The following is a 14,002-nucleotide window of genomic DNA, read 5'->3' as shown; positions in this document are numbered from 1 at the left end:
CGATAATATCTGGCAATATCCTAACGGACCGCTCTCTTCACTGGTGAAGCACATGCAATAAAAAGCTGTCTGGCTTTCGATGAAACGAAGAAAAGAGCAATAATCTCCACGGCCTCATTGTAAGTATAACAGTACAATAACACGGAACTTACGAGATCTCTAACACAGATTAATCTCCGCACCTACAGACTTTTAATGTTCTGTCAATTTTTCTTTATTTGGATCTCGGGTCATGTCTGAATTTTTTTAATGAGACTTGAGTGGGCCAACATAGCAACAATTATCCTACAGCAAGAGTATTTATAACTCTCTTCCTATGGCCATTTTTTTTATCAGAAAGAATTTGACAAGTTCATAGTCTGAAGAAACAAAACCTATTGATAGCTTTAAAGCCAATAATTTCATTGTCCAAGGTACACACCTCTGCAGGTGCTGCTACTCGCTGCACGTTTCGTAAGAGGCGAGTAAATGTACGCATCCCCTGCAGAATTATAGATTTGCCCTCTATATCGTGACAAAAAGCGACCAAAATAAATCTGATGCACCCATTACAATATTTTCTTTATATTTCTTTCTAGTTCTAACAGCCTTTTTTTCCTAGAGCCTTGCTTTGCAAACCCTCACTTTTTGCTTCAATGTTAAACCTTTGCCCAGGTGAGGAAGGCAATGGGTTATGTTCCCAGACTGGGACATACCGAAATCCCTAAAAGTGGTAGTTGTAATTCACTGCTTAACATTCAGCATTAAGGGTAATGACAACAATTGGTTCACCCGTTGTCACTATAATGTGACCGGCCGAAATGATGTGCTGGGTGCCTTAGGAATGGTATTTCAGGGAGATAGCGCTATCACAGGAGGCAAGTACACCAACATACCCTGTCTCCGGCACACATACACACATGCAGAACGCACATGGAGTCACGTCCTTAAATGACGTTAGCTGTTGATAGGACGTTTAACAAATAAAACGAAATTTTACTGAATAAGGTAACTTCAATAATATTTGAAAGACAAAGGATTTCCAAGTGTTTGGAACACTTGTTAAAAAGATATTGTCGCCACGTATCTTTAGTAACTTTTCCACGAAAAGGTAATACCCGTAAGTCACTCACCTTTGACAAAACAATCAAACTTCCGAGCAGAGTGTAACTCACCATGGTCTTTTCAGCATTTCCGGGTCTGCAGGAAGTTAATCATGGCAGCAAATCTGCACATTTTCTGATAAGTGCTCAATTGAGCGTATTAAACGACTCATTACACAATTATAAAATCATTATGGATTACTTTTGAAATTTAAAACGAAACTTTTGTATCCCCGTGTAAAAAACATAAAAGCAAACCTCCAATGTTCTGCAAGGGCTTCCCAATTGATCGCTTCCTATAACTTGCAGTTGGCAACAGCAGGTAACTTCTTAATACCTGACCTGCAGGAAGTGGAACAGTGATAAAAGACCAGGACGTCAACTTATGGACAGGTGACAATATGCCCCAGGGAAACATAATCCCTTGCTTGCTCTCATCCCGCTGTATATATTCTCGTTATAATGACTAAAACAAAAGGCTGCTTTTCTACTGTACATTGAAAACTGAAGGCCTATTCCGTTGCTTGTTCGGAAACCAGGCATGCTAATTATAAAGATGTTAATCATTTGAATCAAAATGAAGCACCTTGTATACAAATGGATGCTTTCGGTTTTAACCTACAGCGGATAATGTTTATATACTTTATACTTAATTCCTACAACTTAACAATAATGTTTTTTCTTTCTTCCTAAGAACACGATTCTGTTATCGTCACATTTCCCAGATTAATTAACCATGGTACGCGCCCGGAACATGTCGATATTATTTTAAAAGCACAAGGTTTTACCTTTACACACGCGTAAACAGCATTAGGCGTGGTGCATTGGTCACTCCTCTGTGTTCTTGTGTGGCGGTTAGTGACCATACGCCCGTCAGAGTGTCTATTAGACACAACGCAAATATCAATCGAATCACAACGACATAGACAATAGACAGCAGCGGCCACACACTACAGCAATCCAGATCTCTGTTACGCGCGGTCGGGACCGGATTGTGATTAGCAAATACCGGCGAGTTACAGGAGCTCTATTACGTTTAATAGAAGGTTGAGGTCCCCGTAGATTTCCAATCTGGCGTGAAGTTATTCGGTCTTTATGTCATTACGGGGTTTTTTCACATTTCAAACTGATACTCAAATTTAGAACAAATGTGCTGTAGGATTAGTGGATTGTGATATCAGTTTTCATCAAATAGCATGTTAAGTTATATTAGAAGCTGACGTTTTTGTGCTTTTCATGCGTTCCTATTAACTTTTTTCAAGTAGAATCAAAATGGTGAATTGTTCATTCAACAAGCGTCATTTGACACTGATTTGGGCAATTATGGAATGCCTGTTCTTTACCGGGATTGTTTTTGGATGGTCATGGCTTTCTGTTACACTTCGTCGAGACCGCTACTTTTTAGATCTATGTAATATAACACTAGAAGATGAGGTGCCAGAAATTATACCAAACACTGTTTTAAATACAGATATGCTTACTGAACTAGACACACCAGTGATAAGAACAAATATAAACAAAAACAAGCCTCGCCGGAAGTGCCGCCCGAGAAAAAAGCATCGGACCACAACACCACCACCGGAACCGATGTATGAGTTATATGATCCATTTCCTCTCAATGACTCGAGATATTTCTGTGATGAACAGGAAGAAAGGCTGGAGATGGGGAATGCTATCGTTATGATAATTCGACATGGACTACTCTTACCACTTGGAATATTTCTCGACGCTTACGGTACAACCCGAACTCGTCTTATTTCGGTGTAAGTATCACGTTTGTTATCAATAGGAGTTTTTGTTTGATTTGCTGTAAAACCAAAAGCGAAAGCTTCTATATGATGGCACATCTACAATCACATGTCATTTGATTGATACCTTTGGACAGAACTATATTTGTGGAAAGACCGTCAAGTGCGGTCAGGTTTGAATTTTCATGCAAAAGCGAGGTTAAAAAAGCGCCATCGTTTTTGGAATTTGATAAATCAAACTATTTGAAACCCCGAATTTTACATACGAAATATGTTAATTAGTTAACATATTATATTATATAACTGTGGTCTGACCGATGATTTAGTTCTGGTTTATGTCATATCGGGACAAAGTGATGACATTAAATCATTATGTTGACATACAAAATGTAACTAAGATTGAATTATTAGTAACGTCACGATACACTGTAAGGTACCAAGTATGTCATGTAGAAGCATTACGGCAAGACAGTAAAAGGAAAAGGAAATGAGAAAGTTTGGTTGTGAATACAGATCTACAAATTTACTGGTGAAACAGCCGCAAACAAATGTACATGTATCACTTCCTAGGGCACATTCTCTGACAGCGAGAGAAAGTGCCTGATTTGTTTGGTACAATGTATTTATTCAAAGATCGTTTGTCGACCGTACCAATTCTATAACTCAATCAATACTGTTACGAGAAATACTGAAATAATGTATGTTGAATTAGGGCATACAATTTCAGGTTGTATATGTAATTGAAGTTGTTTTTCTAATTTGTTAGATAAATGCATTGCAATTCAGTAGGCATTACGATGAATCAATGCATATGTGTAAAAGTCGTGCTACAGCATGCAGTTTATACGGGTTCCTCTTCCAAACATCATATGTGAAACGACACACTGAGGGTTATTTTGTAAAAGAACTTACAATACAATAATATATATTAGATGTGTAACTGCTGTACTTGGTTTGTTCACTAGGATCTTCATGTGATAACTAAAGAGATGGTGTAATTGTGTGTAAGTTCATGCTATGTTAAAGCTATGACAATTCAGCAGAAAGCTAAAACAACCCTCGAGTGCCTCTCGATCTGTGAACACGTATGTCAATGCATCTGTTGAGAATACGAAAATATTGCTGACATACTTACAATGATTAAGAATTATTTCAGCATTTAATGTCATTCTGAGATGAGGTGATCCACCTATATACATACAATTTCTACCGCGCGGGTCTGTATTGACAGACTGTTACTGAAGGTGTATAACTTGACTAAAAAATCTCTAGAATATATCTATTTCCAGATAATAAACGTAAAGCCATTGATGTTACTATAAGTAGACACCTAAAATGTTCTCTGCTTAACGTTCAGCATTTAGGATGATGACAACGACTTATTCACTCGTTATCATAACCTTTTTGTATAATGTGACCGAGCAGAATGCTACGATTGTTACCTTCGGCATGGTATTTCAGTGGGACAGCACTATTAAGTCCGCATCAGATCTGCGCTATCGAAAGGGGATAATTACAACAGCATACCCTGCCTCCAAGACACATGCATGTATATACACGCATTTATAACACTCATGGTGGCACGCCCTTAAATGTCCTAAGCTGTTAATACATGTAGGATGTTAAACAGTATACAAGTATAACCAAACCGAACATGTGTTTATGTTTACACCGTCGGGATCACGTTTGTACTATGAACACTGTTTGTAGCATTTTATTTATTGGAATCGCATGAACAACTTCATGTATACTAAAGACAGTTGTTGTGTGATCTTGATTATTTCAAGCGAGTGTATGATTTAAGATTAATTATTCACAGTAATACATAGTAAAAATTTTACTGTTTCGAGTTAAAAATACAGTGGCTTTGATGGATACATTTTGTCCTGAATGGCGTATTTAATATTCAAAAGTCGATCAGCATCTTTATTTGTGCAGTTCATTTTGCCAATGAATTTGACGAAATCGGATATCTCATTACACATATGGAATTTATCATATATATATGATTGGATCTGATAAATTTTATTCCGGTGTCTCCGATCTAATTAAACCGTAAATTGAATGGAAAACATTAAAGTTCTGTCAACGAGTCCCTATTGGGATGACCTCATAGTTAGAGAAAATGGTAGGGAAGTGATGATCGGCTTTGTCACTCTCCTAAAACCCAGAGTTCTACATGTTTGAAACGTAAAGCAGCAAAACTGGATGTTCTGTATTAAACAATTGAGTTACTTGACATTCACGATAAATACTACCATGCTGGTACTAATTGGTTACTTGCTTGGAATGTCAGTCTCTTTCAAATTACATAGAACATTTCGCCCAAAGTTGTGGTGTGTACATGTACATTATACACTAGTAATAATCAACTAGATGTACCATACACGTGCCCGAAGTTTGTAACCTTTTGTGGCTTTCGGTTTGTTATCAATCATAAACTTTACATTTTCCATCAATTTTTATATAACGGCAATTGAGATGTTAAACATGTTAGCATCATCTCGGAATCAAACTTTCTCGTATATTAACTTTCTCGTCACGAATATCCGCGTATTCGCTTAATATCGTATGCTATACGCGTAGAGCAGTTCTTCTATAAAGCAAGGGCTTAGGAGCGAGATGCCTGGGGATAGAAATAATCAAAGAGAGCAATGCTCGTTGTATAAACTCTGTACATGTACATATCAAAGTTGCATTATCATGCATATATAAAATGGATTTCAATATTGAAAAGGTTATTTTGGTTTAAACTATTGTATTTTGAAACTGTTTTGTGGACATTAAATCATGCAAATTGATGAGATAGTTGAATGTTTAATATTCACCACACGGACAAACAGTCTTTGTTTAAATAATAGCATCTGTTAAAGACACAACATTGAAATAACACTATTGCACAGTATTATATGACTGAACTTTTGATTTAAGTAATAGCCATGTATTTCAGTCAGGTTGAAACGAGAATTTTAAGCTTGTAACGGTACTGATATAACTGGTTGGTGTTGTAAAGATTTAAAGCCCTTCAGCAACAGCTAAGATCATATAAGACTGTCCAAGACGGTGGAGCTTTCAAAGCTAATTTACTGTGCCACCACACTGTGAAAGCCACATCTGGACACAGGAGCAACACGGACAATCTTTCCCAGGCTTACCGCCACCAAAAGATTTAACGCCAAGCAGAGTCTCCAGTACTAGTCTCGTTAAGGGGACATAACCGATAAAACTTCATACAATATCATAACCTTAATAAAACTTTATATAAAACCTAAATTGAGGCATTAACATGTACATTTGTAAGGTGTTAGGGGGGGGGGGGGACAGAGATGTAAAGGAGAAAAACAAACAAAAACACTATTCAGTGTGGAAATGATTGCAGCAGGTGTTTTGGTTGTTTCCCCATTAAAAGTCGGTTGAGAATATCCCTGGGGTACATGTACTGTTGAAATAAATAAAAAAACAGGTATATCACGAATCATTGAGGAATGTTATTTAATCTTACCAATATATCTTGGAGTGTATCAAACTTGATTATTTCTTTACCATTATGTTACGTATGAAATATTAACAAAATTGTATTATTAAAGAGGTAAGAGCGATCGTGAGACCTTGATGTATCACCGTGTACTGCGATACAATCTACTTCATTACTTGTTGGAATTTCAACGAATCGGAAACGGATTTGCTTTTCACGGATTCCAATTTTCAAATGAGTAAAATCTTCTTCGTATGGTAGTCACCAATTATTCCGCAAATAGGATAGTTGGTTATATAGGGTATTTGCATAGCTCATCCCTCAAATTGGTTATTTTGTACATTCTAATCACCCGTTGCCAGTATAATGTGACCGGGCGGAATGCTGTGGTTGGTACCTTCGGCATGACATTTCAGTGAGATAGCACTATAAAGTTAGCACCAGATCCGCGCCATCACAAAGAGGCAAGCACACCAACATACCCTGTATCCTGCATACACACACGCAAGCACGCTTAAACAACACATATGGAAGCACGTCCTTAAATGACCTTAGCTGTTAATAGGATGTTAAACAAAATAAAACCATACCTTCTAATCAATACTCAAACTCCAGTATTTTGTTGGTATACTGTATTAATACTTCTGTTCAGAACTCAATGTCAACTGTCCTACAGTCTGTTTTTAAATTTAATTGGTACATGTACTATAAACTGTATGGCAACAACAGAATCTACTAGTACCCACAAAGACGGTTTTGTATTATAAATGTATTTGTTTTGTACACAAGTCAAATGTTAGTACATCCAAAAGTGCTTCAGTACATTGTACATGTACAACACTCACTCAACATACCCTGTCTTCGGCACACATACACACATGGACAACACTCTCTCAACATACCCTGTCTTCGGCACACATACACACATGTACGCACACACAACACATATGGAAGAACGACCTTAAATTAATAGGACGTTTAACTAAATCAAAACAAACCAATCCGTTAAACTGGTAGTTATAAATCCCTGTTTAACGTTCAGCATTTAGGGAAAGCACCACAACATTTTAAAACGTTGTCAGCATAATGTGTTTTTCTGTAAGGTTAGCACTTGAAGTCGGCATCAGATCCGCGCTATCAATAAGAGGCATATGCACATGCATACCCTGCAGCCGGCACATAAACCACAAATTTGTATTCATTGCACATATTGAGGCACGTGCGTTAATGACCGTAGCTGTTAATAAGACAACCTGAATTTAACAAAAAAAATAAAATAATTGCAGTACTTATGATGCTCAGTACTCATATTACATTGTAGAGTGGCTAGTTTTTGTATATTTATATCGCATGATATTGTATCGCTACTTCAGTATAATTTATCATTTGCTGGTACTTCTTAGAAACGGTTTTGTGTTCTTGCAAGAGCTATCGTCAAAACGAAGCCGGTGACAATAAATTTTTGTGCCACTCAAGGGCCACGAACCTTGACACGCTAACATGACACTCCCCCAGGTCTAATAAGCAAAACCATCGTAGAAGATAAATATTAGTTAGAAACGTGATAATCTTGACACGGAAATATGATGACAAATCTTCCAGTCACTTACTGATTTTTAGAAATTGCATCAACAGCCTTGCCTGCTGTATTCCATCCACTACATACTATTCTAAGAGTCGGGTGTTTGATTCTGTGTACTCAATTAGGGAACATTTCAGAGACTAAATTGACTTTCATCACTTAACATATAACTCCTTTTTTTCTCCTTACGTAACTATTTTTTAGGCTAATTTTTTTTTTTTTTGATGCGTTGAGTTCTGTTATAATCCCTTATTAATGTTCTCAGTACCTACATGATTTCACCGTCGCTCGGCCGTTACGAAATAAAGTAACGAACTTGTCGGTTAGTGTTTCCCTAGTCATCCGTCTTCATAGGACCTTAGCTGTTAAGACGTTAAACCCCATACAATCAAACAGATATTCCCTGCAATATACATATATAGATATTAGAAGTGCAAAGGTTCCTTTAATACCCCTTCAGTAATTGGCAACCAATGAATAGACAACATATTATACTATTAAATCAGCAATATGTGAATGGTTTCTTGGCTATAGAGGACAACGCTGAAATCAGGCTGTCCGTGCATTCGACGGAAAGGGCAAATAACAATGCGCAAGGTATGAATGTTCAAACGCGATATCATTTGGTTATGATAATGTAACACGTTATAGTTTTATACAGATTTTGACAAATTGCCTGTAGCATTTTACCTATGTTAATGTGTTAATGTCATTTCCATTGACATGTTTGTTTTTATCGATTATGTATTTGCCCTGATGACTTTTCTGTGTTGGTTGGTCATTAAGAATGTTATAACAATTATCTACTTTTTAGTCAGTATTACATCCAAATAATTCACTTCTTTTTGAACGATTGGTTTGGTTTTGTATTGTTTAATGTTCTTTTAATTGCTAAGGTCATTTAAGGAAGTGATTTCATGAGTATTATGTATGCTTGCATGTGTGTATGTATATTGGTGTATTTGCCTCCTTGTGACAGCGCGAAACTGATGCCGACTTTATAGTACTACTTCACTGAGATACCATGTGAAATATAAAACTAATTCCATTTTTTTTGCATTACTTTATGACCTACTGAAAGTATAGGATTTGGAAAGATCATCACTCAAAACTAAATCTGATAGTCTGCCATTGGAAATGTGGCAGCTGTACGTAATATAAATTATTACACAATTACGAAAATTATAACATTTCCTAGTTAATTACAAGTATTCTTTTTCAAAGTAAGTGTGTGCTTCGGCAAAATGTATTCTTCCTGTCGTTTACCAAGCAATACCTCTATTTCACAGCTGAAGCGATGTCAACTCATCTGGCTATATGTGGAACTGATGACAACACTAACAAAGCGTTAATCAATTCAAAACACATTGTCATAACTACCGTTTAAAAAGAAAGGAAACAAAAAGGAAACTTGAGAACAAACAGAGCATTATCCTTCATATTGATAGGATTAAGTGATCGTTCACTCAATTTTAATTACGGGTCCTGATTTTGTCGTAAACAAGTGGGAATAAGAAAGTAGCTAAAGCAATACATCACTCGTTAACCGAAAGATATTAAACCGTCTTTCTCCGATTTAAAACCTTCCATAACAAGTTTAATTAAAACCAATTGGTATCACAAATCGTTGAGAGAAAACTATTATGGACAGATCTAGGTCCATGTGCAAACCAGAGCAAACTGCCGAGAGAAAGTTGTCATCTCGTTACTGTATCGTAACTTATACAAGTCATTCTTCCATTACGTACACTTACGATAGACAAACCTGATCGTCAAGCAAGAAAATGTTTAATAGTGCAACATTTAATGATAGAATACGCACTATTTCAAATAAGAGATCAATGAGAGGAAGTGTATCGCCAACCATCGTATCATTCCCTTAGGTTCTATGACAGATATTGGATTGAGTCATGTAAAAAGGAATTTTTTACAGTAAAACACTCTTAATAGATTGTGTCGATTTTAAGCCAACTCAAAAACAAATTATATAATAACATTACATGTCTTAAACTTCTTTTCGAAAACAATAATGTCTCTTCAATTTTAAGCTATCTGAAAGCTGTTGTTGTTGGGTTTTTTTATATATAAAATTGGAGTCAGCATAACCACTTTCAATATTCAAATTGAAGTTTGTCTTCTAATCTTTCAGTTTGTTTGATATTTTTATTTTGCAACTGTTTTTCCGACCTATCCTTTGTTGATGGGCCGTTAAGCATTTAATACTAATATTAATGTAAAAAGTAATAGGGGCGTGTGGATAACTTTTTATCAAGGCGTACAACTAGCGAGGTTGCCGTTTGACCTTTTATTAGGACAGTACTTGATATGTAACAAGTGAAACTCGACTTAGAAATTGAATAAATGTATGTCTTGTATGTCTAACATACCCTGTCTCCTGCATACACACACGCAAGCACGCATACACTACACACCCATATGGAGGTACGTCCTTAAATGACCTTAGCTCTTAAAAGGACGTTAAACAAAATGAAACCAAACCATCTTCGGAGATACACCCCATGCAGATTGAGGATTTAGAAAAGAATAAACCTGATGTTACCAACTGAATGATATTGTAAGAGGCCACTAATGAAGGAGAACACCAGCAGAATTGGGGATTTGCTTCTGTTCTCTCAACTTAGGGAAACAAAAGCAACAAAAATCTGCTGCATCAATTAAAATATTTGGGATCTTTATATTTATTGTACTTCTAGCTATTTTATATTAGTATTTTAAATAAGTATAGTAGTTCTTGACAAATAATGGTACAAAATTGAACTGTCGAAATTCAAAATGGCTGTCTGTTGGCAATCCTCTTTTTCAAGTAAATCTCAAAATGAAACATTCACAATGACGACCATTGCAAATCTATTTGTGAAATTCGAAAAATAAACATTCATCACATTCTGAGAAATGGCGCTACGAAGCTTTACTTTTTAAAAATCAAGAAAGAAACCTGTCGGTCATCTTGATTTTTTAAAAGGTCCAAAATTCGATATACGTAACAACAGATAATGAGAAACAATTTTTTGAAATTCTAAGAAAAAGCCCTTTCATACTTCAGAAATAGCGCCTACACAAATTGTTTAAAGACTGAAGGACCACGGATGCCATATGACTTCAATAGCCTACCATCTGAATATGTTTGGCTTATAAACGCACAACAAATTAAATGATATAGCAACTACGAAAAAGTTGCTTGATGCAGTTTCAGTGTAATTGAGATATACACATTCAAGAATAACCAATATGTGTTTGTATATAATGGTCGAATATATAACGACAGTGAGAAAATATATAGTGAGGACTACTTTCGGCAAAAAAAACAGTAGTTTTTCCCCGAATCTGGAGGGGACTCTTTAGTTCAGTATTCGCGTTAGAATGTTCCGCATTTAGATCGTTCGCTTATGTATGGGTTTTGTCGCAAGGCCAGGTCCTTAAATTTATTAAGTATACCGTCTCCAGCACACACGCATATATTGTTAGGCTTAACGTCCTTTTCGAAGCTAAAGTTATGCAAGGACAAGCTTCCAAATGTGTAATGTATGCGTGTATGTGTGCTGGAGGCAGGTAGGTTGGTGCATCTGTCTCCTTGAGATAGCGCGGATCTGATGCCTGTTTCATAGTGCTGCCTCGCACAGCATTTCACCTACTCACAATATACAGTAAATCGATTGTTGTCATTTCCCTAAAGACTGAACGTTCAGACGGTAATAACTAACATTAAAGAGACTTAGGTATGACCCGGCATGGGGGGAAATAACATTGCCTACCCCACTTAGGCTAACGTTCAACACTAAGGCAAAACAAATAAGGTACGGCCAACCAAGGTATCAGGAAACAAAAAAGGAAGTGAATGGAAATTGAAATGTCCCAAATGTGAATTTGTGGCAGTGATCAATATTGGTTTCTTCAGTGCTCCCGTAGCGAAGTACACAGGAAACCACCGATTCTGCGGGACTTGCTACATTAGACGCCTTTCACCACAATCAATGGGATACATCAAACCTATTTCTAAATCCTCAATGACTTAACTTGTTGACAGAATGGTAAACTCGCAAACCTGCGTATCGTTCAGCATAAGGGTAAGCGCATGGACTGTTTTACCCATTGCACATGTAAGTATATTGTTACCAGGTTGAGTACTGTGTTAGCCGACTTCATCCTATGTTTTTTTCAGTGAGACATCACTATAACATCGGCATCTTATTCGCCCTATTGCATAAAACAAATTCACTAACATACCGCCTCCTGCACTCGTACACGAAAACATCCCCAAATCAAATAATATTAAATAAAGTAAAAATAAAACACAAAACAAAACCTAACAAAAACGCTTTCAGATGTTGTATACTTAAATATCACTACAGATAAGTATCACATAATCTGAAATGATATAATGACATTCCTGTTTATATTTATATATTCCGTTAATGTTTAAAGAAATCAAGAAAGATTATATCAACCCTATATAAAACCCCTACAAAAAGCTTTAATTGACGTATCCTACCGCCTAATGATTCATTTTTACTACGTTTCGAAAAATAATGATGCACATAATAAAACTGGATAATATGGTTAATTTAATAAGACTTTGTACATGAAAACAATACTTGATTCGGATTAGTTTTACTTCAGCGGGAAGTGTTTGCAACGTCAATCATCTATACAGCAAGTTGATAAAGATGCTTTTTGTTCAGAAGTGTATAAATGTTATGCAGCAGTAATATTGTGCATTGCTATTGTACAATTATTATTTTCATAAGTTGTCTGGTCTAAGTTATTTGTATATAAGTGGTATTCACAAGGTACGAAAAATTAAACAAGATGTTTATAAAAGACAAGACACCGAATCGTAAATAAAATATCGTGTCCTTAAATAACACAAGATTTGAATAAGTCGCTTAATCCAATTATATCAAACTAATAAGTTGTAAATGTTTAATAATTGAAAAAATCTCTAATACCAAACGAATAAGTTGTTAAACATATTATATATTATCGTGTATACAAATTGAATGTAATTAACGGCATCGAAACTATAGAAGTAATTGTTTTACAAATAAAAAAAGGTCCGACCGTAAGTAGTTTATCGTTATTTCGGTAAAGTGAATATAAAATATGGGCATGGCCAATGTGTAGTCACAGTGCATATATCGGATCTCAAAGTACCCGTTGGACATATTCATTCCTTTAAAATGTATAAAACACTTTTGAAACGAGAGAAAGTGGGCAAAGCTGGGTCCTTGGTGACATTTTATTCTTTGTGCCATCTTGAATCGTTTTAAAAGCAACGGCCTTGAGCTTTGAATGAGGAAGCCATATTGTCACGTTTGTCTATGGTATGTCGAGCGTTATTTCAAAGCTTCAACAAATCTAGAATGATGAAGGTGGAATTCTATTTTGATAAATAGTTACATTTAGCTCTGACACATATTCGAACTTTTCCAGCGTAACGTATTTGTAAATTTCATCACGTCCTCCCTCAAAATAATTATCATCGTATTGCTTTTGCTGATTCCTGGACATATCGGGATAACCGGAAGTGAAAAGACAGATTGCTTTCACCTGCTGATTAAAATAAACGTACACCTTTAATAAACGTACACCTTACATTTTCCAACACGTTTGGTACAGTATATGGGGCTTACATCATATTAAAACAATGTTATTTAAGAACTTCTCGGTGTGATACATATCAAAGAAGACGATATATTGTTGTATTCAACCATTTGTGATCACGCAAATCTGATAACAACCTTTTCAGGGTTTTTTTCTCACTGGATAGACATTTCTTACCCTTCTTTCTTACACTGGACTGTTCTATCTTACACACACGGAAATGAGAGAATGTTACATTCTTAAAGGCCCATCAACACAGCAAAAGATCACTAGAGCCACCTGATTGTCATCAATCGCTTATAAAATAAAATAACAGCAAACAAACGAAAAGGAGGAAAACAGATGTAAACATGTTCAACTAATGAGGGTTTGGTTAGATATATTTTTTGGACGAACCAGCACACATCTGGAAGTATAAAGAGGAACTTACTGTTTCAAAAAGATTACTTTTTTTTGTATTTACATAGAGATTATCTTGTGTTTGTATATATAG

At 35.9% G+C, this 14,002-nt stretch overlaps 1 protein-coding gene across 1 annotated transcript in view; it reads left to right on the top strand.

The window, feature by feature from the left end:
* Positions 1-2,112: 2,112 nt before the first annotated feature.
* The window catches only part of LOC110441753 (solute carrier family 43 member 3-like), a 48,503-nt gene continuing 36,613 nt past the window's right edge, over positions 2,113-14,002 (top strand). Inside the window, exon 1 of the mRNA XM_021484997.1 lies at positions 2,113-2,845. Within this exon, the coding sequence (XP_021340672.1) occupies positions 2,355-2,845 (491 nt within the window). The 5' untranslated portion in view covers positions 2,113-2,354. The remainder of the gene's footprint in view (positions 2,846-14,002) is intronic.

Source organism: Mizuhopecten yessoensis, unplaced genomic scaffold (assembly GCF_002113885.1).
Source record: "Mizuhopecten yessoensis strain PY_sf001 unplaced genomic scaffold, ASM211388v2 scaffold716119, whole genome shotgun sequence".
Taxonomy (NCBI): domain Eukaryota; kingdom Metazoa; phylum Mollusca; class Bivalvia; order Pectinida; family Pectinidae; genus Mizuhopecten; species Mizuhopecten yessoensis.
This window is presented reverse-complemented; position numbering and strand designations above follow the sequence as displayed.